At 45.7% G+C, this 26,715-nt stretch overlaps 1 protein-coding gene and 1 long non-coding RNA gene across 6 annotated transcripts in view; one reads left to right on the forward strand and one right to left on the reverse strand.

Moving 5' to 3' along the window:
• CD93 (CD93 molecule) overlaps positions 1 to 26,008 on the reverse strand; it is a 36,420-nt gene extending 10,412 nt beyond the window's left edge. Inside the window, exons 1-3 of one of the 5 annotated variants that reach the window (XM_075925738.1) lie at positions 25,677 to 26,008; positions 24,192 to 24,251; positions 21,553 to 23,592 (exon numbers count right to left, since the gene is read on the reverse strand). In XM_075925738.1, coding sequence (XP_075781853.1) covers positions 21,553 to 23,333 — 1,781 coding nt within the window. In that variant the 5' untranslated portion in view covers positions 23,334 to 23,592; positions 24,192 to 24,251; positions 25,677 to 26,008. Of the gene's footprint in view, positions 1 to 17,824; positions 24,252 to 25,676 lie in introns of those variants that run through there. The other 4 variants (XM_075925736.1, XM_075925739.1, XM_075925737.1 and 1 more) reach the window with 4 other exon arrangements.
• The window catches only part of LOC112545069 (uncharacterized), a 211,993-nt gene continuing 198,170 nt past the window's right edge, over positions 12,893 to 26,715 (forward strand). The window contains exon 1 of the long non-coding RNA XR_003088483.2: positions 12,893 to 14,039. This is a non-coding gene — a long non-coding RNA (uncharacterized LOC112545069). The remainder of the gene's footprint in view (positions 14,040 to 26,715) is intronic.

Here is a 26,715-nt window from a genome sequence, read left to right on the forward strand (position 1 = left end):
TGACAACACAGAAAAGGATAGTTTGTGCTGTTTTTGTACCTGAAGATTTTTCAGTACCACAGGGGCAGAATGTGGGTCTAAGACAGAGCAGGTCAACATTTTGAGTTCAACTTTCCCCCCAAATTGCCTTATTAAAAAAAAAAAAATAGAGTAAACAAACTCTCCCCCCCCCCCCCCCACACACATTTTAAGTTCTCATTTTTTTGTATTTTGCCTCTTCATTTGCTCCTCATTTTCAATGCAAAGTGAGAAGGGGATCAAAAAGAACAGAGATGACATAAAGCTACAAATTAAAACAAAAGAAACATTTGAAAAAACCCCAAATATTTTCAGTAACATTTCAATGTTTTTAAACTGAAACATTCTTTTGAAATCTGCCCAATATGAATTATTTCAAACATTTCTGGGGGGAAATGATGTCATTTTCCAACCAGCTCAAATAAAGCAGGAGACTGTGCACACAAACCTTGCTCCTCAGCTGAAAAGCTGCACAAAGTTTCTGTGGGAAACATAATTGTTTGTTCTGATGATCTTCAGCTTCAACTCACTCAAAGCACATTTCTATGTGGATTTCACAGTCTGATTTTTTTTTTCCTTCTGCCACATGGAGGTTCAGGTGACGTATCAGATTTATCTGGACATCTCTCACTTAATCATTTCCCTGTCATTGCGGGGCCTCAAAGCACTCAGTCCCTCCTGTTCTTTGCCTGTGACAGGATAGGAGGCTGTAATACTGAGGTCTAATTTCGGTGGTTGATTTAATGTGTGAGTGTGCGGTGGTATTGGAGGCTTGTGATTCACAGGAGATCAGACAACATGGACTCTTCTGACCTTATACTCTCAATGTACGTAGAGATATTTCCTCCAGATGTACTTCTTTTCCCATTGTGAGGGCTGATTAAAAGCAGTCTCTCAATCATACTGCAGTGCAGTTTACAGAGTTATGGTAAGACGTTGCCAGGTGGCCAGTCTGATAACAAAAGAGGGGCCTTTAATTTTTTTCATCTGAGTCATCTCAGATGTCACTGTCATTTTCATATCAAAGGAATGCCAAGAGGGGATATTTCAAAGTTTTCCCTGACCACTGGTTGCCTGATGATTCTACGTCAGGGTTTTCACAATTGACTTTAAAATAAAGTTATGTTTAGAATGCAAGCATGACCAATTTTTTTTTTGAAAGCCACAGAAATTCCCACTTACTACACTGTACCTAGAAAGATGAAAAAAGAAATCCTAAGCCTTCTTTTAAACTGAAACGTGGGCCAGTTTAGGAACAGTAAGGAAGCCCATCCAAGTCAAACTCTCACCTGACTTGGAACACTTTTAGAACTACAATGAAAAAAATTGTAAGTCACAAGAAGGAAATAGCACAGGAATACAGCGTGGTTTCTTGATACAGGTCTTATGGCCAGATCCATACCTGGGGTAAAGCAGCATTCCTCCTTTGACTTGGGTGGAGCGTCTCCAGTTTACACCAGCTATATACCTACATGTGTATGTAGGCTTGCAGATATCGCTGTTGCCAGCTTTTGGAATTATATTATGAATCTTGTGACACTTGGTGATATTATTAAAGCCACAGCTCCTGGAATCATAATATTACTGGGAAAAAAACCTCATCTTTATTTAAACTAAACAACGACCAACAACAAAAATCTGAGTTTTGTGGTTAAGCAGCAAAACCGGAAAATATGAACCCCACAGCTTCAAAAGCCCACAGACAAAACTCACAGTTAGTGTGACTTCAAAATCATGAGATTTAAAACCAATCATGATTTTGAATGCGTAGGGTAGATAAAACTATGTATACATATTAACGCAGCTAAACAATGTTATACTAATAAGAACCAGATACCCCACTACTCCTAAAGATTAACATTTGTATTTTCTGATTGTTCATGCCTCTGTAATTCTTACAGATATTTCTGGGATGAAATTTTGAGGAAGGGGGAATGTGCTCATCACAAAGGATCAATCTCTACACACATTTTTGTGTTTTACTTTATTTGAATACAGTCTGTTCATAGAGAGACGCTTTTCCACAACCCACAAGTTCATAACACCCCTACTCTGGTTAACCCACCAGTATTGCAGAACAGGCAGTCCCCGGGTTACATGGATCTGACTTACCCCGTTTGTATGTAGGGATCCGATGTGAGGCAACCCCGCACTAGCTGCTTCCCCCCAGCAGACCAGGGAGACGCGAAGCTAGCGCCCCCGCCAGCAGACCAGGGAGACGTGGAGCAGCTTTTCTCAGCAGACACCTCAGCTTGAGAATAAAGGACCGAGGGAAGTGAGGTGTGGGAGAATAAAACTGAGCTCTGGAGAAATGTTTGGCTAGAGTTTCCCCTACAATATGTACCAGTTCCGACTTACATACAAATTCAACTTAAGAACAAACCTACAGTCCCTATCTTGTACGTAACCCGGGGACTGCCTGTATTGCAAACCAAGACTCCCATCACTAAGTCCACGGGCTGGAGGCTGAAGCAGATATTCTGTATAAAAATGAGTCCATTATGCCTCTTATCACAGAGTTAAGCAAATGAGGCCAGGACTTACGAAGGTCCTGTGTGGTGACACTAGGGACATCACAGAGTCAGTAACTCACAAAAAAGTACTTCCTTCATCAAGTGCCAATAGGGTACTCGGGTTGGCATAAAACAAGATATGGTTTAGGGGCCTGGTTTAAGGAGTTTGCAAGCCACAGTAGATTCCTGTATCAGAGAAGGCTGGCATAAGCTCCTGGCAGCTCACACAGAGAGGATTGATAAGGCTGTTCCCACTGATAAGGATTTTCTGGATTCAAGTGCCTCAGCTGGATTATGCAAATGGAAAAATGGCATCTGCCCAGCTACCTCCAAACAACCATCTGCAGATGGATCACATGGCCAATGGGCCAGATTCGACCCACAAGATGATGCTGTCTGCTCCTGAATGTGCACAGACTTTTTCCACAAATGTCTTACTCAGAGGCTGCCATGTTGATCTGCTCAGTATGGGAGACATCACGCGGTGCAGAGACCGTCATTTTGGAAAATTGGAGGAAAGAGCAAGTCTCAAAATGGCATCATGCAGGCAAAAAGTAAGGGAACTCCTGTTCTAGTGGGAGAATCCAGAGCTATTAGCCTATCATGTGGACAAAGGGACCTGGAATTTTTCTTCCCCAAATCCCAAACAGCACATTTATTTTGACTAGAAATGCAGCAGTTGCACATCTGGACTGACTTGTTTTTAAAATAAAACCATAATGGGAATTATTTTAAACTAGTGCACTCAGAATGAGACTATCAAATGTGTCTCAAGTGACTTAGGAGCATGAGTGCCATTGAAAACCAGAAGGATGTGAGCTCCTAAATTGTTTAGATGCTTTTGAAAACGTCACCTTATGTGCATTTTGCATGCACCTGCACCTGCCACAGATATATTAAGGTTGCGATTTTGGAAGGAGACCAAGTCATCTGGGTTCTGTCTTCCATGGATTTGGGTGCATAATTCACTTAGGTCCCTTTGAAAGTGCCAGCCTAAACTGTTATGGCACTGTTATGTTAAATCAAACCATTAATCTGCAAAAAGTTTATACAATGGCCCATATTTTTTATTTTGGAGTCTTTGTGCTTCATTGGGACAAATAGGCCATGATCTCAAAGCGTCTCCTATGTTGATGGAGCAAGAGTGGAGCAAAGAAGCATTCTAATGAAATCTCTGCTCATTTTTTACTTTCTTCCCGAGGAGCTAGTCAAATGGGACCACTCAAGGTTCAGCAGCATGGCCATGCTGAGGATAATCAAATCAACCTGGAGCAGAAGCATGTTTGAGAATCGAGGGTGTTTCCTTCTGACCCAAATGCAGCCATCCCTGTTCGAGGATTTTCAGGTTTGATCCAAGGCTCACTGACCTCAGTGAAAAGACGACTTTGTCAGACAAGTGTTGTGTGTAATGAGTAATGTGTAAAAGCCAAAGCTCTGTAACTGGCCTGCCAGGTTTCTATTCCAGAACGGGCAAATGGAAGAAACCTGGCCCATGTTTCTCTGAGGATGTTCTAAGTATTTAGAACCAATTTGCCGATGCCACGTTCTAAATATCAAGCTCAGCCCTGCACAGTTAACTCACTTACCCCTCATGTCGTTATCTACCCTGTGCCAAGAGGGCACAACATGCTGCCAAATCATCAAACTCTGATCACGGATGCCAGTGCTTATGTTTTACCCCTAGGGTTGCCAGATGGTTTCAACAAAAATACCAGGCACACTTGACATTACATCACAATCTACATTCCATCTTATTTAGAAAATACCGGACATTCCTATTGTCTCAATTTGTTTCCCGAACAGAAAGCTCAAATACTGGACTGTCCGGTTCAAAACCGGACACCCAACAACCCTATTTACCCCTGCTTTGTAAAGCACTCCCTAAGGGGCCTGGAAATGGAGAATTAGGCCCATGGAGTGGTGCTGAATCAAATGCTAAGTATCTTCTGTAGCACATGCAGTTCCCACTCTCTGCTTCCCAGAGGAGCTCAGCACCTTGCAGGATAACACTTAGTCCACAAGAGGCCCTCGAAGTCCCAAGACCACTCCTAGTCCCATGGCTACAAAGGAATCTGCCTTCAGTTCCCTAGAGTAAGGTGGGACAGGGGTACTGCTGGGATTCCTGTGGGGAGTGGCTCCTACTGAAATACATCTGCAGCTATGAGAAAAAGCAGCTAGTCAGAACCAGGATAGACAGGATAAGGAATGAACTCGGATGTCTTCTGACGCTGTTTTGCAAGACAGAGGAAAAAGGCAAGATGTCAGATAACTGAGGAAATGAACGCCCCACCCAGCAAAAACGGACATAGTCTCATTGACATTGAGACTAATGTAATTTAGATCCAGATCTCATGTGCTGTGCCATCTCAGGGCGATGCCATGGTGCCAGGGCCAGCTTTAGGAAGTGCGGGGCCCAATTTGAACAATTTCGACAGGGCCCCGCAGCAATTTTGGTTGAGCAAAATTCCCCCTCTAGGCACGGGGCCCGATTAGGGGAATCGGGCGAATTGGCCTAAGGCCAGCCCACGATGGGGCGTTCTGCTCACCGTTGGGTGGTACCGCCTCCTTACGGGGCTGGGCATTAGCTCCGCCAGGCCACTGTCCTTTCCAGCAGTCGCAACTATGATTTAGTTGGGATTGGTCCTGCCTAGAGCAGGGGGCTGGACTTGATGACCTTCTGAGGTCTCTTCCAGCTCTATGGTTCTATGATTCTATGACTATCACTCTTTTTCTTCCTCTTTCAGTCTGCTCATCATGAATCCGCTCTCTGGCCAGATCACTGTCTGGTTCCCCCTAAGGGGGTGTCCCCAAGTCCTTCTGCACTCATGGTCTCAGGCAGTCTTCTCCAGCACTGCCCTGGTGGTGTCACTGTCCCAGGGGTTGCTAGGGGAACCTAGGCCCGTCCTCTACTTTGGGTTCCAGTTCAGGGACCCTCTAGTCAGGAACCAAGGTCTGTTCCTTCCTGAATCTTGTGGCCTTTCCCTGAGCTTCTTCTGTACATTCTGGTTCACCCCATGCCTTTGGGTTTTCCAGCAGAAACGCCCTCCTCCTGGGGATTAGCCACTGGGTACCTGCCTCTGCAGCCCCAACCCCAACCCCACCTCCCTTTTCCCAAGGAAGGACTATTGTTGCCAGTTTCCTAAGTTTATTAACCCAGCTCCACCCTTCCCACAGATGGGATCTCTCAGCCCATTAGGTCTTCCTGGCTTTCCTCCAGGTATTGCCTACAGCAGCAGTTCCCCCCCCCACACACACACGAGACATCTACAAGCATGTCTCATGCGATCTACCAAAATAAATTCAGCCCACGGTAGCCTGGCCTCAGCAACAAATTCCACACCGAGTAAAACAAAAAAATAATACTCCGTTTATTTTTGCACTCATGTTATCCTTTTCTTTTTCATATTATAGCTGTGTGTGCTTGGGTTTAACTGGAGAACTATGCAGAAACATAGTTGTTGTGGCGCAAGAAGACCATGGCGTTTTCAGAGTATGCTGGGGTGGAGGGAGCTGGAAAGAAAAAGGTTAAGAACCCTGGCCTATAGGTTAATTGGCCTAATTCAGCCCTTTAGATCTTGTGTGGGTGCCCTATCGCAAATGGTCTTTGTCACAGCAATAAGCCCAGCTGCTAAAGTTCTATTATCTATGTGCTGGTAACAAAACACATTCATCATTCCAAGAGTTTCCTACTGGGAAATGAAACTTGGAATCCCAGCTAGCTTGTTTTAGAAATTAACACACACTAGACCTCTTTGAACTTGGCTCTTTTAAGTCACAGTCCAATTGGCTGACTGCTATTTAACTGTAGGTCTGATACTCATTTACCCTTTTTTTTTTTTAAAAAAACACACTTCTCCAGCAGTGTAAAGGCATTTTGAAGGAGGCATAAATAGAATCGGCTTGTAGGGATGTAAAATCCTGTTTAATTGGTTAACTGGTTAAACATTAGGTTTAACAACCACTTAAATGGGATCCTGTGGGAGGGGGAGGCTATTTCCACCCATCTGGAGGGATAGCTCAGTGGTTTGAGCATTAGCCTGCTCAGTCCAGGGTTGTGAGTTCAATCCTTGTGGAGGCCATTTAGGGATTTGGGGCAAAAATTTGTCAGGGATGGTACCTGGTCCTGCTATGAAGGTAGGGGACTGGACAACTTTTCAAGGTCCCTTCTAGTTCTAGGAAATAGGCAATCTCAATTGGAGTGCCCCTCTACCCAAAGTGTGGTGGGTCAGGCTGGAATACCCCCAGCCTGCAGCACAGTGGGCCTGGCTGGGCTTCTCTAGTCTGGCCAGGCCACTGGTTAACCAGTAAACTGCTGATGCCTACAGGTTAACTGGTAACATCCCTGTTGATTCGATTTGCTGTGAGCAGGTTTAATGGGCACCCTATTAAAATAACCCACAACGATGAGTTTTTACCTACCTAAGGGGCTCCTAACATTTCTAACATGGCTGGTGGAAGAATTCTAAATAAATAAATGAATAAAATCCCTCTTGTTCATGACAAAAATATGCAGGTGATGTAATACTGAGAGAAATTTTTACTTCTCAGTACACAGGAACATCAATAATATTTGTATGCATTCGTTTTTATTAAAATTAGTAAGCAAAAATGCTGCACATGTCCCCCACAAATGGAGGCCAGGATGTGCCCCGTGTGCTCATCATACTCTTTTGGGTGCGTGTCCCAGAAAATAAGATGCCAAAACACATTCTCGTTCTCTATGGAAATGCAGAACAGAGAGGAGGCACTGCTGTGATAGCTCGGGCCTTGTATCTTCCTCCTTTTGTTGCCGCAGGGAGAGCTGCACTAATGCCCATATTTAGTACAGGTTGTTCCTCTGAACTGGATCCATGCCTTATCACAGGTTACAACACAGGTGACAGACAAAATGGAAGCACACCAAGCCAGACGTAGTTTAGCCGAATGAGTTCTCGGGCCCACACCACTTCCTACTATACAGTCTGGAAGAACGGACAAATTCTTCCATGGTGCACAGCAAAAAAATTCAAAGAGCAACTCAGCTGACTGCAGTTCTGAGAACCGTGAGATGGACCCTCCCCCCAAAACCTGAGCACCACACACACAAGTAAGGCTGGGCAAACAGCCATTTTGAGTTGGCTGGCAAGTCCGGGGCGGTGTAGGGGAGCCTGGACTACCCTGCCTTGACAATAAATGGTGATTTCTGCCTTGTCCACAGTCCAGATCTCTAAAAAGCAAAACCCGGGCCTGTCTCAGGTCAGGTGCACCTAAACACGTAGGCAAGGTTTGGGAGGCAGGAATGTTTTGAATAATTATGCAGATTAAGCATGGTACACGAGACCACATCAAGAACACACGACAAGCACCCTTGTACTGGTGCTTCTGTTTGTGATGAGCAAAAATTACAGAATACAGCCATACAACTGTCAACCATGCACATAGCAGCAACATCCTAAGTAGGATGTACTCCAAATGGATGCATAAAATGCCCCTGACACAATACGTAATCAATTGGTAAATATTATTAGAACGACCAAGTCTCGCTTTGCTATTGTAGTTCCCTTTCTAAAGGTGCCTCTGCTTATTCTCTGGGAAGATCCTGTGTGCTGCAGTCTAGCCCCAGAGACTACAATTACGATGAGCCCTGGAAGAAACCAGGAAGGAAGTGACTTTTTTTTGGGAAATCTGAGTCTCTCCACATGTGTGGAGGAAGACTCAGCAGTCTGTGGACTCTTCCCTCTGTTTCTGGAGCAGAAAGGGAGCCAGGCTGCTGTGGAGGAATTTGATCCAGTTCAGGAGCTGTTATGTTGCAGTTACAGACTGGGACAGGGGCCTTTGGAACTGGGATCTAGCAGGCTGCTTCTGGTTGCCCTAGAGAGGAGGCCCTTTGGCTGTACTGGTGGCTAGAAGCTACTCTGCATCCAGCACACAGAAGGAGACTGAGAGTAACTGGGCATCTTTGGGAAAATGCTGCCTGGGACAGACCTGAGAGATACAGACTAACTCCTGCGTTTAAAGAGCAGCAGAGAGGCCAACCTAGTGAACCAGCGCTGCTGCATAGCTTGGACCCACATACACACAACCTACAGAGAATCTCCATTACAGCTGCACTTCTTCAAGCGCGCCCATGCAAGCAAGAGTCTGGGACTCTGAGTCCAGGGAGGTGCACACTCTGGGGTGGGATAAATATTGGCAGTGCAAATAGCAGCTAGATAAGTTCCTTTTATTTCTGCGTACTTTGTTAATTGATGTTATTCACTGTTAATTTGTTAAATCCTGTTTCTTTAAGTTAAGTAAAGGTTGTTCATTCTAATGCAATCTATTAGATGGATATTATTTATGATTTGTAATTGTTGTTCTGGAGTTAGATCCAGTTTATTGTTGGAATAAGTTTATTCCTGGAGGTTCCCAAGGCACACCAGTAAGAGTGTACAGGGCCAGCCAGGTGGCGGCACTGCCATTATATGTTCTTTATGAGCAAGGACCAGCAGCAAGGGAGTGGATAGGGTTTCCCCAACTCATCACCACCACCACTGGGGTACTCAGGATCTCCTTTTATGTTAAAACCATCAGGCGCCCAGGCACACCTGTGAGTGTGACCGGCTCCCAAGTAACCCGGGGAAGAAAAAGGGGGTTACACTATAAAATGGGCTTAGTAAGAACAATTGATGGGAGGGCATGGGCAGGACTGACAGGTCCCGCTCGACGTAACTAGAAGTAAATTGTCCCGTCATACCAGTGCATGGTGTTCCAATGCGTGGGAAGAAAAGTAACCACGACCTCTTGCCTGATACTGTAGGTAGCAGACAGGTGAAGTGTAAGGGAACTAGGCTTTATTAGTGTATTATAGTAGCTCTTCCATTAATTGCTTTCGCATTGCTTTGAGCTGTATTAATTGCTTTAGAATGTATAGTCATTGTTTTTAAGGCTTGTAAAACTTAAACAATTGTATTAACTGCTTAAACCTTGCAATAAATAAGAAAGTGGTTAAGTATCCCTGGAGCGTCCTGGTTTCCCTTGTATCTAACATAAATTGAACCGCACGACAGGGCGGGTGGGGGAAAAAAAAAGAGGGGGATACAAGAAAAAAAAGTGTGTTCTTGGTTTAAACTGAAAGGCATTTTTGAAAATTTTGATGACTCAAAAAAAGATCATTTTGGCATCACATGAAAATGTTTTGTTTTGAGGGATTTTTTTTAAACGTTGCACATTTAAAAAATAAAATTAAAAGGGAAATTTCAAAACCAAGTCATTTCCAATTGAAAAAAAATCAAAGAAAAGCTTCATTTGGAAAATATCAGAACAAAACATTTTAGATTTTCTGGGATTGTTTTAGGTTTTCCTGACCAACAATTCAGCGAGGTCAACATACGTTGGGGAAGTATGTCCATGTTTCAGTCAAAAAAATGTCACCCAGCTCTATCCAGCATGTTGAGTGTCATTTTTCAGAGGCGCTGCTCTCCCTTGAGCTGACAGGAGAGAAATAACTCCAGTTACATGCACTCCAGTTAATTCTACAGGGAAAAACATAACCTCAGTGGTAGTTTTTCACTGTCACCCACTTTACTCCATGCAGAGGTCTCATGTCACATGCGAGGCTTAGCATCATAGAAGAGCAGTGGACATGAGCAAGGGATCTCTTTAGCAAGGCAGTGAGCCATCCTAGCTAGACACAAAGATTGAATACAGAACTGGGAGGCAACAGCAAATGAAAACATTTTTAATCCTCTTGACGTGAAAGCAGATGTTTGTGCACGGTGGTGGATTCCTCACCAGGATGAGAGAAACTCTGACATCACCAAGCAAATTTTGTATTGTAATCATCATATTTATATTAATTCTTCCATTCGGGGGGGGGGGGGATGCAATATATATCAGCTGACAGCGCTGCTCTTTCATGGCGGTTTTGAGCGCATGCAAAAGCTGCCTAGAAAAATGAAGGGCTGACATCTTGCTCAGCTAACAAGCAGTTCTGGAATTTCATTTGCTTTTTGTGGGGAAAATAGACAGTTCATCAGGAGCTCAAACCAAAAGATTCCTACTGTTGACTTCAGTGGGCTTGGATCAGATCTTAGAGAAATACATTTGAGATCCCAGCAGGGAATACTAGATGTTTCGCACTTGAGATAATTATCTGAAATTGGTGACTGCATCCAACGATAAACATGAATCAACCAGTCCCATAGCATGAGAGGATCAACAAGAGGGACAGCAAAAGATGGGGAAAATACAGCAGAAAGAAAAAAAGCTGCAATAGGAAATGCCATGTATGTTAACACAGCTCTCTGGTTTTCAATGATGCTATTCCAAAGGAAATCTCCCCTCCCCCATTTCATAAGTATGCTATGCCTCTTGTTTCTCATACCGCCATCCTATCACATTTCAGAAAAATAATTAGCAGAGAGGTGTCGTCTCATGGTGCCCCCTCACAGCCTAGGAATGGCTCTGCAGGCACCTGCTTCAGTTTCTTTTTGACTTCCCAGAAATAACCACTCACAGCAGCAAGTTTTTAGAGCAGGATTCCCCCTCTCCTGGGATCCCAATAATTCAGCATAGTTTTGCTCCCAAGCCAAGCCCCCTTTTCATCAGAGTTCCTACTGCTTGCCTTCTAAGACTGGCCAGTGCAAGTTCTGGTCTCCCAGCTCATCAACTCACCCTTTAGATGAGAATCTCACAGCCCTCTTCCTAAGCCCTCAGCAGTGTTTTCTTGGCTTGGCCTTGAAACCTCTTTTTGAGAGCCCCACCCACTCATTGCACTTATCCTTTAATCTTCCCATCTGGGTCCAATAACCATTGAGTGGTCCCTGTAAGCTGTGTGCTTGTGCAGCCACTCAGGAGAGAGTCAAATGCTGCTCAGCTGATTAGCAAAGTGCCACAATTAGGGGTTTTTTCCCCTACTTGTGGTGCACACTTGCACATGCCTCGGTGCACCTAAAAACTGTATTCCACACATAGATGGAAAAATTAGAAGGAACATTGTTAATAACCCCAAACCTCTAGCTGGGAGGGTGGGAAGGGAGGCTCACCCCACCCATTCTCCAGGCTCCTGGCCTTTAAAGAATAATAGTCTGAGTTTTTCCCATATTTCCCCCCCTTCTAGACATTAACTGTCCCCCCCCTCCAGGACTAACTTCCTTCCTTAGTGACTGCTTCATTCACTTCCCTGGACACACTGTAGGGCTATGTCTACACTGGCGGGTTGTTGCGCCAGAAGTATGCAAATGAGGCTAAGCATGGAATATCACTGAGCCTCATTTGCATATCTAATGAGCCGCCATTTTTGTGGAAGAGGCTCTTGCCCTAGAAGGAGCTGTCTACACTGCCCCTTCTTGCGCAAAAAAAACCCTCTTGCACAATGCCGTTACACTGATTATTTTCAGGAATAACAGCATTGCGCAAGAGGGGTAGTGTAGACAGCTCCTTCTAGCGCAAGAGCCTCTTCCGGAAAAATGGCAGTTCATTAGGTATGCAAATGGGGCTCGGCAATATTCCATGCTTAACCTCATTTGTATACTTCTGGCGCAACAACCCGCCAGGGTAGACATAGCCTAGGGGACTTGCCTTGCAAATGACCTCTAGCCATAAAAGGCAAGTACCCTATTATGGGTATGTGCTTCAGATGTAACAATGATGACTGATGTATAACTGTACCTACCATGGGACACAGGTGTTTGAATTTGCCTGCTCTAGGGCTGTGTGGAGGCAGGAAAAGGGAATAAGGGAATTTGTGTGCAGCCATCTTGGTCTTGTTAACAAGAGAGCAAGAGTCAGGCTAAATCTGTGGCCTGACAACGCGAGATCTATGATTAGACGCTGCCTTTGCCTCTCGCCTCCATACGGAGATAAGGATAGAACGCTGACTCTGGCAGGGACCTTGGGATAAGGAGCATCTGGGTGGAACTAAATAACTGTTAGCCACTGGTGTTTGTAATGGGAAGGAGACTAATTGTTATTGTTATTATATCTAATGGACAGTATATAAACTGCTTCATAATTGCTTGTATTCGAAGATCTGCCTTGGGGGGGGGCTTCCCCCCCCCCCCCCCCCGCCGTCCGAACCAGTTTTTCCCTTGCTGCAGCTCGTAATAAAACTGCCTCTGGCTACTTGTTGCTTACAAACGCAGAGTGAGGACAATGTTTTCTTCCACAGCTGTTATCAGGTTAACTGTTTATCTGGTAAGCAGCACCCTTAATGGATAACCAGTATGCGGGAGCAGTACCCCGCCCCTGCCCACAGCCTGCTGCAGGTGGAGGGCTGCTACAGCCCATGGGGCTGGGAACTAGTGCCCCTGAATGGGGGATTGGGAGCAGAAGCTGGCCACTCTGTGTGTGGGGCGGCAGGCTCTTGCTGCTGGCGTCCCTCCCTCCCCCCCCATGCAGGGGATGGGGGCCGCAGTCAGCAGCCCTAAGTGTGGGGCAGGGGCCAGCAGCGGCAGCCCCAAGCATAGAGGGGGCAGGAATGGAAGCTGCCCCCTGCACTTGGGGCTGCCAGATCCTGTTGCCGGCCTCCTGGGTGGGTTCCTGGTTCACTTCATTAACTGGGATTTTACATCCCTATTCTGCACCCCACTATTTTTGGGGAGAGGGGGAGCTTCATGTCTTGCACATTCAGGGAGGTCAGACTGTTTATCCTGTGGAAGAAAACAATCCTTTTCACAATCTCTCTCCTGACTCTCTCTACGTGAGAACTCCAGATTCCTAACCTGGGAAGTTTTCTGGCTTCATTATTTTAAAAAGTTTGTTCGTGTCTGCCTAGCAATGAGGTCCCTTCCTTCAGCCGCGTTGTCTTCAGTAGCATTAAAACATACGTGGCTAGACACAAAGCTCACCTGTTGATTTGAAGGGACCAGAGAGATTCCAATGTCAAGTAGAATCTAAAAGATCAAAGTAATGAAAGTCTATAGGGCTTTGTGATGGGGTCTACACCCCACACTGGTATAGAAATAGTTAATAGGAGCCAGAGAACAATTAGCGTCCCCAGTTGCACCTGAAAGATGGGCCAGCCCTGATAAAGGCTCAGTCCCCGTAGGCGTAGGATAACTAATAAAGGCCGTAGAGACTCTGGGTTGGGATCAGAGTGAGATATGCTCTTCTGACAGCTTTGGTAAGAGATACACTAGAGCTGCGGGTTCAGAAACAGAGAGTTGGACCTACAGGGAGGAATCCTCTAGCAGGCCTCACTCTGTGGTCTGCAGAAAAGGGATATAAAATCTCATTTCATTGGTTAAATGTAATCTTTAACTGATTCAAGGGGAGGGTTAGCTGTAGTGACACTCCCTCCCCCACCCCTTCAGGCAGGAGCTATGGTGTGCCCGGGCTTGCCGCAAACAGGGGCTGCCTAGGCCGGAGCAGCTCTCTGCCTGTGGCTCCAGCCCCCACCGATTAACCAGAAATAAGTCGCATCCGTTAAGGGTGCTGCTAACTGGTGAACCCTTCACATCCCTACTGCAGAGAGTGGGAAGGGGCGAAGGGCCCATGGAAGAGTGAGCCAGCCTGGGACTGGAGAACGGGGCCTAGAAACAGGCTAAGGTAAGCGATCGTCTTGGGAAACAGAAAAGGAGGCTGAGGGTGCAGACTGCCCTTAGTTGTGTGTTCCAAGGTCTGTACGGCTGGTACCCAAAGTACCGGAAAAGTCTATGAAGGGTCTAAGGACCACTGGGCCAGACTTGGGCTGCAGATCTGGGGTAAGGCCATTGGACCAGGGTTTGTGGGACTCTGTTGCCCCTGAAAGGGTGGAACTGAACGTGACTTGGCTAGAGAGTCCAGTATTGAGAAGAGGCCGACCCTGGCAGGCAGCAGTGGCTGGTGACAGAGGAGAGCCTGCTATGCTATGCTCCACTATGACGGGGATGTGGGTTGGTGAGTCACTCTCATGCAAGGGAAATGAAATGGCATTTTTAATATTGCTTGTTTTTGCAGTGTGCCACTTCTGTAGGAAACATGCTAGATTGGATGTGTGTGGGGCGGAGGGGGGCGTTAATCCTACATTGTATTTTAATGTTACTTGACCTCTTCCCCTCCAAATCTTTCACTATTCCCTGCCTCCCTCTCCCTCTCCCTCCCCCCCCTAAAAAAGGGGGGTCTTCAGATCCTAGGGGAACCTTCAGAGGCCTAGAAATCTCCTGGTAGAGATTCTGTACCTCAGCACTGGTCCCAGGGCCCGAGCAGCATGATGCCCTGGCTTACCTTGGCAAGGCACCTCCCCATTTGCTGCTTAGTGCCTTGCACCTGCGACAAGTAAAGGCTAAAATGACTAATATGGGCCTGATCCAAAGTCCACTGATTTCAGTGGACCTCTTTCCATTAATATCAGGGGGCTGAGGATCAGGCTCATGGTTGAAAAATGCCACTGCAGACAATGGTAGGTCTGAATGTAACTGGTGGACAGAATGGAAATATTAGGATTTTGTATCTTTCCCCAACTGTTAGAGAAGATCCTTAGGGCCGAGAGTGCTACCGCACTGTGTTTGCATAATGCCTAGCACAATCTTCGTTGGGTCCTTGGCCTCACCATAATAAATATGAAGCAAAATACAGGACTATATAGCACTTTAAAGACGAACAAGATGGTTTATTAGATGATGAGCTTTCGTGGGCCAGACCCACTTCCTCAGATCAAATAGTGGAAGAAAATAGTCTCAACCATATATACCAAAGGATACAATTAAAAAAAATGAACACATATGAAAAGGACAAATCACATTGCAGAACAGGAGAGGGATGCAGGGGGGGGGGGAGGAAGGAAGGTAAGTGTCTGTGAATTGACGATATTAGAGGTGGGGAGAGTGGGATGTTTGTGAGTTAATGGTATTAGAGGTGATAATTGGGGAAGCTATCTTGATAATGTGTAAGATAGTTCAAGTGTTTGTTCAATCCTCTTTGGAGAGTGTCGAATTTTAACATGAATGACAGTTCAGAGGATTCCCTTTCAAGTGCAGATGTAAAAGGTCTGTAGCAGAATGCAGGTGGTTAAGTCATTGAGAGAGTGTCCTTTCTGGTTAAAATGGCAAGAAACTGTTTTTTCTTTGTGATCTTGTCTATCTGTTTTGTGGGCATTAATCCTAATGTACAAACACTTGAACTATCTTACACACTATCAAGATAGCTTTCCCAATTATCACCTCTAATACCATTAACTCAAATATCCCACTCTCCCCACCTCTAATATCGTCAATTCACAGACACTTACCTTCCTTCCTCCCCCCCCCCCCATCTGCGTCCCCCTCCTGTTCTGAAATGTGATTTGTCCTTTTCATATTTGTTCATTTTTTTTAATTGTATCCTTTGGTATATATGGTTGTGACTATTTTCTTCCACTATTTGATCTGAGGAAGTGGGTCTGGCCCACGAAAGCTCATCATCTAATAAACCATCTTGTTAGTCTTTAAAGTGCTATATAGTCCTGTATTTTGCTTCAGCTACCCCAGACTAACACGGCTACATTTCTATCATAATAAATATGAATAGCAATAATAGTAGTGGCAGACTGGGCTTTTCTGACCACATTATAGCTATGAAATTAGCCGTTCGCTTCTACCATATTGCACTTTTATCTATTCTCTAGCCACATTCTGTTTTCTTCCCCGGATCACCAGTCTAAGTTAAGTTAACACTGCCTGTCTCATTTCCCTAAACAGGCTACATCTAGACTGGCATGATTTCCCGCAAATACTTTTAACGGAAACGTTTTTCTGTTAAAAGCATTTGCGGAAAAGAGCGTCTAGATTGGCACGGACGCTTTTCTGCAAAAGCACTTTTTGTGGAAAAGCGTCCGTGCCAATCTAGACGTGGTTTTGCACAAGAAAGCCCCGATCGCCATTTTCACCATCGGGGCTTTTTTGCGCAAAACAATACCGCATTGTCTACACTGACCCTCTTGCGCAAAAGCATTTGCACAAGAGGGCTTTTGCCCGAACGGGAGCAGCATAGCATTTCCGCAAGAACACTGACAATCTTACATGAGACCGTCGGTGTTCTTGTGGAAATTCAAGAGGCCAGTCTAGACACAGACATATTGAGACTAAGTGCATCACAGTGGTACCTTATCTTAGTCATCTCTTCCTATGGCACATTTTGGCTGGTGCCAGTATCTATCTAGAAAAGCTTTTCCTGATTTTGGACATGTCCATTTAGTGTCCAGCTGAGTTTAGAGAATATCCTTCTTTTAGAGACTGTTCAACAAAAACTTCTGTGATTGGTAGAAGGAAAGGGGATGTTTCAGAGGGTCTGGTCAGTAAGGCTATGTAAATGAGGCAAATCGAAAGTACAAATGAAGTGCAGATTTAAATATCTGCACTTTCTATTTGCTTCATTTACATTCCTCTTTCGAAAGAGAAATGTAGTTTAGACATGCTCCTAAGGCTGGTTCAAATTTTTGGCTCATGTTTGAAGCTTTCCTAGAAGAATCTTTCCTCAGCTGAGCCAATCTCTCTCAGTAATGCTAAAGGACTAATATTTTGCCATTTTAAAGAACTTTAGTGATTTCTGTGCCCTAATCCTGTAGTGAGAGCCACACAAATTGATCCCTGCCCTATCCTCCCAAACTACACTAGAGTTGTCAGGTGTCTAGTTTTGAACCAGACAGTCTAGTATTTGAGCTTTCTGTTCGGAGAAAAAAATTGAGACAATAGATGTCTGGTATTTTTGTTGAAACCATCTGGCAACCCTAAACTACACTGAAGTCAAATACCCCATGTAAATCTGCCTGACTGCATTCCATTGCCCTTTTGATTTAAATTTGGGGAGCAGGAAACTTTACTTTACTTGTACCTTTGTACAGTGCCTAGAATAAATAGGCCTCTAAGCACTTTGTTAATAAACATATTCAAAGATTGAGACGAGTGCCTAAGTAACAGCTCCAAAAGCCAGTCTTGTGTATGGAGCAGGTACAGCATGAGCAGTAACAACACAAGATAGTTTTCCAGAAATGCCCTGTGCCTACAAAAGCTCATGATACCATCTACGTGTTTTGTTACTTTACCAGACCATTTGTTGTTTTTTAAGTTTATCCTGTACAGACTAACTTGGCTACCCCCTGAAGCTTTTGTTTAATCTTGACCAAGTAGGACAATTTATCAGTGGGCTGGTCACAATTTTTCCCTTGAGCCCCCGTTTTGTCAAATTTTAAACTAAATGACTTTCTTTTTTCAGAGAGAACCTGCTTTCCTAACCCCCCTCTCTCCCTCCTCCAAAAAAATATGAAAACCAAACAAGAGTTGTTTGTCAGTTTTGGTCTAAAAAAGTTCTTGGTTTGGGGGTGGTTTTAAGCAAATGATTTGAAACATCACATGATTATCACGTATTGCATCCATAAGTATTAACAAACATCATGTTTATTTGAAAGCATCAATGACACATTGCATTTGAATTTTATTTGTACATCAGAATAGCAACATATTCAGTGAGGTACTGCTATTTGCAGTGTTAACTTTAACAAGGGAAAATGCTGTTTGAAAACAACTGTAATATCATACACAAAGGTAACGATGCACCTGTGATGCACAGAACATTTTTGGTGTGTACTGAAACATATGGGCGGCTGCATGGCATTAACTGTTTAAAAGGGGTTGAAAAAGTGTATGTAGGGGTCTTATCTCCACATCTGTCTGCCCCCCAGCAGTTCTGTCCACCCAGCCTCAGGTCTATTCCTCCTGCATCTCCTGGAATTCTTCACCCCAGTTTTCCAGGCCTGGAGGAAAAGGGAGGGGGTGCTGCAGGGAGCGCCTCTTGTATCCCTACCCAGGCCTGGTGTTGCTGGGATGGGGAGGAGCAGAGGTGCTGGCTGCCCCATTGCTCACAGGAGGGGTGGGAGAAGGAAGGATCCAAGCTGCTCTAAGCTGCGGGAGTCTTTCCCATCCCCCTTTTGCATCCTCTCAGATTGGTATTTGGTTAAGGGAAGGAGGAGAGGACTCTCTCTGCTTCCTCCAGATGCTCAGATTAGCTGCACTTCACCAAAAGTGGGGAAAGCAGCCTCCTTAAGTGGTACCAAAAACCTGAGCATCTCAGCAAGCTGGCTGGATTCTTAGCCATTTCATTTCCCAGGCCTGCAACCTGTTTTGACCTGGCTCGCTTTAAGTACTGGTAGTTCTCATTTGCACTGAGAAGGAATGTGCACACAACGCCCACATAACGAGACTATGATAACAGGTACAAAGCACTTGCTGCCTTCATAGCACTTCACGCCTGTGAGCAAATTAATCCTCCCAACACCACTGTGAGGTTCATAGAAAAACACTATTATTCCCCATTTAGAGATGAGGAAACTGAGGTGACTTGTCTAATGCCACCAAGCAAATACACACAGAGCCCAGATTAACATTCAGCCTCACCCGTGTCTTCATGTAGATGTCCTAAGTGGTTTATTTGACACTCCTACTCACTCTAAGGGTTTGCTCCAAAGCTCAGTGAGGTCAAAGAGAGACAGTCTCAAGAAAATTGATTCCTGGCAAAAAGAATGTGAGGGCTGAAATCATCTCTGGTGTAACTCCATTGAGATGAAACTGGCCTCGAGGTTTAATCTGGTGAGGGGAAGGGTGGTTAAAGCTACGCCCCATACAAAGCAAATTAATACTTTTTGGTAGCCTTTGCTGATTAGAATTTTTTACCTGGAATTTTATGATACATCTGAATATACAAAATGTTTATGGTACTAAAATCAGGATTATGGGGTGAACCTTTCTGAAGAAATATTTGAGGTTTCACAATAGCTTTATCATTCTACACCTATACTTTCTAGTTTCTCCATTTGAGGTAAAACAAGTAAACATGGAAACACCTAGATACCCTCCCCCATAAAATGAATGGGGAAAGACTGAGGAGCATTAACACTTTGAAAATGACACAAACTTCCTCAAAGCAAGTCTAATAATCCCAGAATCTTGCAGTTTGTTGATGTAACTTCATACAAGCCCTGACCCAGCGCAGCATTTAAGCACATGCATAGCTTTTAATTTTAGTCCTACTATTGGGATTACAAGCATGCTTAAAACTATTCTTGTGCTTGACTAGATTGGTGTCACAACAAAGAAATTCCCTACAACCTAGGGATGAGTGCACTGCTTCTTTTCAACTATTATCCAGAGAAATGGATGCATATACAAGCTATTCAGAACATTTACAGCTGCTAAAAGCTACATTTTCCTGTTTTCTTGATTTGTACAATGGCTAACCGGGAGAAGAAAAACAGCAGGAAAGGGTTTTCCTCCACGCACTGAAAAGAACAGGATGTAGCTGTGAGGTTCACAGCTAACTCTTTTGTGTTAAGTTCACATTTCTGACAAATACGGCCTCAAGCACATATTAAAAGCTGCAAGACTATAAAGGTGATGAGTATTTCAAGAATAAGTACCCTTATAACCAGATCCATATTTTTCTTTAGCACTTTTTGTACTCTCTGTAGGCATGATGCTGCTCCATTTAAATAAACAATAAAACTAGTTTTGACTTGATTGGGAGCAAGGCCTGGACTCTTAGATTTTCAAAAGTGGGAGAGAGGTTATCTGAATCACCTTAAAGGGGCCTCATTTAAAAAAAATACTGTACCACCAGCCTTCTGAAAATCAAGCCCCATTAGGTCTCTTAAACAGAGCACCCAGAAATGGAGGCGCCTAAAATCATTAAGCATTTCTTAACAAAAAAAAAAGTCTGCTTTGTCATACATTTATTTTATAAACATAGTCAAGGAAGCAATGGTGAGGAGCCCAAAGAAATCTGAAATGTATTTAAGGAAAAAAATCACCAAGCTAGTGCAGATGGCACAGGGCCCATGGTTCCATCTGTGCCCTTTCCCCCTTTTGGAGCAAGGAACCCAGAGAATGAAACTGACTGGACTTTATATGCAGCTCCAGAGGCACATGGAAACTCACCTTCTCCACAACACTGCCCACCCCTACAAGGGCTAGGAATGACTTCACCTTGAGAACATAACTTAATTTCCTATAGTCTGAATTTGCTAATGGCTGTTTTTAATGAATGGATGTGGAACAAATATACTTAGCCCAGACAATTTACAAGTTTCTATGACACAGTAAGACATATTTGACTAAATCAGGGATGGTTTGGGTTCTGTATTTTGACAATTACTGGGCAACTCTTCAAATATCTTTTCCTAACTTCTAGCCTCCTTCTTATGCTTTTCCTCTGTAGTCACTTGACTACTCCTCTTAGAAAGAGTGGTCCAGATTGTCAAATTTAGTAAAATGGCAGCGGGAGTTAGCAACTAAATGCATTTGAGCATCTGAGCCAATGGGCCTAATCCAATATTCTTCACATAGGCCAGCTCCTTCCAGAGCTCATGGTGCAGAACCAGACTCCAAAAGATGACACTCCTAGAAATGACTCCATCACAGTGACCCATCTATGGATCATGGTGCTTTTACCCATGGTCCCCATGCTTTTACCTCCTCCCATTTCCTGCCTGTCTTATACCTAAAAACATTTTGAGAAGCATCTTTTTTCTAATTTGCCAACGTTTGCTAAGTACAGGTAGGAAAATAGACTAAGTTTGGCAAATATGTTAAACTCTAGCCCTGCAAACATTTGTGGGGGGGGGGAGGGAGGGGAGGGAGTGACTCTGCACACATGAATAGCTCCATTGGATTCAAGGGGACTGCTCAGCTGCATAAAATTACTGATGGACACGAGTGTTTGTGGGATCACGAGGGTGATTATTCTGAGATATTTCTCTCTTTCAAAAGTTCAAATGAGCACTCTGGCATGATTTCTTTTATTGTTCAAAAGCAGCTTATCACTTTGGGCCTGAGCCTTGTCCTGTTAAAACCAGTGGGTGTTTGGATGGTGATTTCAGTGTGAAAAGCCCTGGGCTCTTGATCTAATGGGCAGGCTGACTGACACTTAAGCAGTGCCAACCTCTCCTCCCCCCCCCCCCCCTTTTACAGTGAAAACAAAAGTAAAGTGACATAATGAAAGCACCATTGACAGAATATGGGAAATGCTGAGCACACAATTACACTTAAAGCTGCGCCTCCAGAGAACCCTGAAGCTCCCCTCCTCTCGGCCAGCCCCCTACCCTTTCTACCTTTACCTGTAGTCATTGCCTACTGCTTTGTTCCCTGCCTGCTCGGGCACCCAGCTGTAGTTGTCGGTGGCGCTCCTGGCTTTCTTCTTGGCCTTCCTGGCTTTCCTCTTCCTATAGATGAGCAAACCCAGGGCAAAAGCCATCAGCAGCAGGATCACCACCACGCTGCCCAGGATGTAGTACAGGAGCAGCCTGGGGCCATCGGTGGCGCTGGCCCACTCGGGTTCCCAAGGCCCCGCCGACCTGCTGACCGCAGCTGGCTGCAGCGTGCTCTGCTCCGCTCCCCCAGGCTCGGCTCGGACGGTGGGGTCTGAGCGCGGCGCTGGGCTCTGGCTAGCAGGGAGGGTGCCCGGCGGGTGGCCACCCCCCTCCGCCGGCTCCGCTTCTCCCGGGGGGCGCAGAGACGGGGCCGCGCTGCCGGGGCCCCGCAGGGAGGTGGGGCTGGGGCGCAAGAGGCAGGAGACGCCGTTGGGGGCCAGCGCCCAGCCCGGCGGGCAGAGACACTGGTAGCTGCCGGGCAGGTTGAGGCAGCGCTCCTGGCAGGGCTCCCCCAGACACTCGTCCACGTCCAGGCAGGCGGCCCCCCCGCCGTCCCGCTGGTAGCCCGGCTGGCAGGCGCAGAGGAAGGAGCCCGGCGTGTTGGTGCACAGCTGGGCGCACGGCGCGCCCTGGGCGCACTCATCCACGTCCCGGCACTGGCGGCCGCTGGGCCCCTCCGGCTCGTAGCCCGGCGGGCAGGTGCAAGCGAAGCTGCCCTCCGTGTTGACGCAGCCGCCCGGGCAGGGCGGCTGCGGGGCGCCGCACTCGTCCACGTCGGCGCAGCTCACCCCGTCGGCGGCCAGCGCGTAGCCCGCGGGGCAGCGGCACTCGAAGCCCCCCAGGCGGGCCAGGCACTGCCCCTGGCACGGCTGGGCGCGGCAGAAGTCCACCGGGCTGCACGAGAGCTGGTCCCCGGCCAGCTGGTAGCCCGGGCGGCAGGCGCAGCGCACCGAGCCGCCCTCCAGCGCCTGGCACTCCTGCTGGCAGCCCCCATTGCTGTAGGCGCAGCCGTGGGTGGCCGAGGCGCACAGCGGCCCCGGGCTGCTCCACGCGAACTCGCCGCCCGCCTGGCCCCGGCACACCAGGAAGGGCCCGGGCGTCTCGCCCTGCGGCCCGCAGCGCACGGAGGCCACGGAGCCGAAGGGCACGGCTGCCAGGGAGGCGCTGCCCACGCCGAAGGGGGCGGTGTAGGTGAGGCTGCCGGGCCCGGCCAGCGCCAGCGGGCGGCACATGCCCTGGAAGCTGAACTTGCAGAGGTAGCCGAGCGCCCTGGAGGACGAGGCGCTGCAGAGCCCGTCGGCCCAGCCCAGCACGGCCGTGCTGTTCCCCTGCAGGGTCACGCAGCGCTTGGCCGTGCAAGTCCCCCGGGGCTCCCGGAGCCAGCCGGTGTAGTCGGTCTCCTCCCCTCCCGAGACCCAGCTGAAGCCCTTGAGGAGCTGATGCTTCTGGTAACACTTGCCCTTCTCCCGGTGGAGCCCGATCCAGAACCTCGCCAGCCCCTCTGGCCCGGCCTCTCTCCTCGGCAGCTTGGCGAGCAGCTCCTGGATGTGCAAGGCCTCTTCCTGGCTCTTCATGGTCACCAGGTTGCCCCCGTTGCTCTGGCATTTGGCCTGGGCATCCTCCCAATTGTGCGTGCCCCAGTGGAGGGTGTAGCAGGCCATCCCGGAGCACAGGACCTCTGCCTCCTCGCTAGCCCAAGAAGGCACCCCCCAAAGCAGCGTCTGGCCTAGGAAGAAAAGAAGAGCCATTCCCTTGCTTGCTTTGCTCTGGTCTGGTAGAGAGCTGCAGGATCCGTGCTGTTGCTGGCCTAGGCACCAGATGAGACCTGCAGGGGTCTCGCATCAGATGTTAGAACAAAAGAGCGGAGGCTGTTTGCCTTTCAGATCCCTTTGGCCCAAGGAGCTGCCCTGCATGCATCCTGTGCTGTTGCGTTTCTTAATTGTCACTGGAGTCCAGAGTTTCCTGTGTTTTAGTTACCGGTGGCTTCATCCTCATGGTTTCAACTTCCTATGAAGCAAAGTGGTTTAATTCCAGTTTTAAAAAAGGGTTACCATAAAGGGCTTTCTTTGTTTTGGCCCAGTGCTTTGCCCTATCTGTTGAAATGCTGCTTTCTTGTTTTGGTTTTAAACGACGTAAGCAACATTTTCATTAGTAACTTTTTGTGACTTCTAATAGGGCGTTCTCATTTTTCAGTGTCTATTGGAACAGAAAAGAAAAAAAAGATCACAGAATCCCTAACTGTGACCCTAAGCATAGTTGAAATTTCATCTTCTAGAAGAAACTGAATACTCGGTGCATATGTCATCCACACAATTAATTTCATGTACTTTTTTTTTCTTCATTCTTTCACTTTAAATAGATGGAAAAGTCCCTAAATAGGGATTGGGTCATGAGAATGTCTGAGCTCCAAGCACTAAGCCAAGATGTTTATGGGCACTTAACCAATTCTTACTTGGTCTACAGGGGGGAGTTTTCTGAATATAGCCCAGTTAGTCAGTAATCTGTTGTCCAAAACCAGATACTGCAAACAAGAAAAGCACTGAACACCAAGGACATGGGGGCATTGCAACAATGATGTTCCAAATTAATGGTTTTGGAGAACTTACAGATCAGTGATCAGTTGTTTCATTAATAGTTGTAGCTTGATCCAAAGTCAGTGAAGTCAACTGGAGTTGGAAAGAAAGGGCAGAGTAGTTAGTGTGGTAAGTTTTACTAGATGAACAAATACATTAAAAATGCATGAACCATCAGGCCCCAAAAACATCCTAAAGGGCTGGCAACTTTTACAGAAAGCATAGTTGATACTAAGTTGATTGTCCCCTTTGTAATCAATTAGAAATACTTCCTTTGAGAATCAGAAAGTGTTTTACTTACTTGAATTAAAACTCACATTCACGGAGGTGGAATTATTTAGAACATAAGAACGACCGTTCTGGGTCAGATCAAAGGTCCATCTAGCCCAGTAGCCTGTCTGCTGACAGTGGCCAACACCAGGTGCCCCAAAAAGGATGGACCGAAGACAATGATCAAGCGATTTGTCTCCTGCCATCCTTCTCCAGCCTCTGACAAACAGAGGCCAGGGACACCTTTCTATCCCCTGGCTAATATTAGCCTTTTATGGACCTGACCTCCATGAAATTATCTAGCTTCTCTTTAAACTCTGTTATAGTCCTAGCCTTCACAGCCTCCTCTGGCAAGGAGTTCCACAGGTTGACTACACGCTGTGTGAAGTAGAACTTTCTTTTATTAGTTTTAAACCTGCTACCCATTAATTTCATTTGGTGTCCTCTAGTTCTTTAGTTGCCCTTTTTTGAACCCTTTCCAAGGCCAAAATATCTTTTTTGAGGTGAGGAGACCACATCTGTACACAGTATTCAAGATGTGGCTGTACCATAGTTTTATACAAGGGCAGTAAGATATTCTGTGTCTTATTTTCTATCCCTTTCCTAATAATTCCTAGCATCCTATTTGCCTTTTTGACCACCGCTGCACACTGCGTGGAAGTTTTCAGAGACCTATCCACAATAACTCCAAGATCTCTTTCCTGTACGTATAGTTGGGGTTATTTTTCCCGATGTGCATTACTTTACACTTATCCACATTAAATTTCATTTGCCATTTTGTTGCCCACTCACTCAGTTTGGTGAGATCTTTTTGGAGTTCCTCACAGTCTGCTTCTGTCTTGACTATCCTAAACAGTTTGGTATCACCTGCAAACTTTACCACCTCACTGCTTACCCCTTTCTCCAGATCATTTATGAAAAAGTTGAACAGGATGGGTCCCAGGACTGACCCTTGGGGGACACCACTAGTTACCCCTCTCCAATCTGAAAATTTACCATTTATTCCTACCCTTTGTTTCCTGTCTTTTAACCAGTTCTCAATCCAAGAAAGGACTGTGAAAGGAAGGTATTGAGGCCTACCCAGAATATGTCAAATGAGCACCAGTTTAATTGTAAGTGTAAAGGAAAGGCAGCATTGTCAGATACAGGAGTTAAAAAAAAAACAAGAAATAATAACTTCTCCTACAGATATATCCTCCTGATTTACCTTTAAACAATTTATGGTGTTAACAAATATATAATACTCACGTTAAGAAAGATAGAAGCATTGTTTAGATTCAGGAGATATTCTTTTCTTTGTTTTTCCTTTCTTTGGATTTTTCGTTGCAACTTACGACCGGTGTTCGTTCCCCTTTCGGAGCTTATGTACTGCAGCGAGATTCAGTGCCAGGGAGGGAGCCCTGGTTGATCAGACCTGGCTTTTTGGATTCGCAACCCTTCCGCTCTTGGTCTGTTTCAGCCAACCTTATATACCCTGTTTTGGTATTTTGGTACTCCTCCACTCATCTGACAATTGCTGACGTTAGATTTTTGTTGTCTCATTCTGCCCTTACAAAATCTTTTGTCTGCTCCTTTTGGGGTAATCAGCACTTTGTTGCATACTGCTGTCTGAGTTACTTACTTCCCTAAAAGCGGGGTTATTGTTGGTCATCCAATCAAATTTTGTTTTTTTTATTTTTATCTCCTGTATCTGACAATGCTGCCTTTCCTTTACACTTACAATTAAACTGGTGCTCATTTGACATATTTTGGGTAGGCCTCAATACCTTCCTTTCACAAGGACCTTCCCTCTTATCCCATGGCCATGTAATTTATACAAGAGCCTTTGATGAGGGACCTTGTCAAAGGCTTTCTGAAAATCCAAGTATACTATATCTACTGGATCCCCCTTGTCCGCATGTTTGTTAACCCCTTCAAAGAACTCTAATAGATTAGTAAGACAGGATTTCCCTTTACAGAAACCATGTTGACTTTTGTCCAGCAAATTATGTTCTTCTACATGCCTCACAATTTTATTCTTTACTATTGTTTCAACTAATTTGTCCAATACTGAAGTTTTACTTACTGGTCTGTAATTGCCAGGATTGCTTCTAGAGCCTTTTTTAAATATTGGTGTCACGTTAGCTACCTTCCAGTCATTAGGTATGGAAGCCGATTTAAAGGGTAGGTTACAAACCACAGATAATAGTTCAGCAGTTTCCCATTTGAGTTCTTTTAGAACTCTTGGATGAATGCCATCCAGTCCCGGAGATGTGTTAACATTAAGTTTTTCTATTTGTTCCAAAAC

The sequence above is a fragment of the Pelodiscus sinensis genome, chromosome 3 (assembly GCF_049634645.1).
Source record: "Pelodiscus sinensis isolate JC-2024 chromosome 3, ASM4963464v1, whole genome shotgun sequence".
Lineage (NCBI taxonomy): Eukaryota > Metazoa > Chordata > Testudines > Trionychidae > Pelodiscus > Pelodiscus sinensis.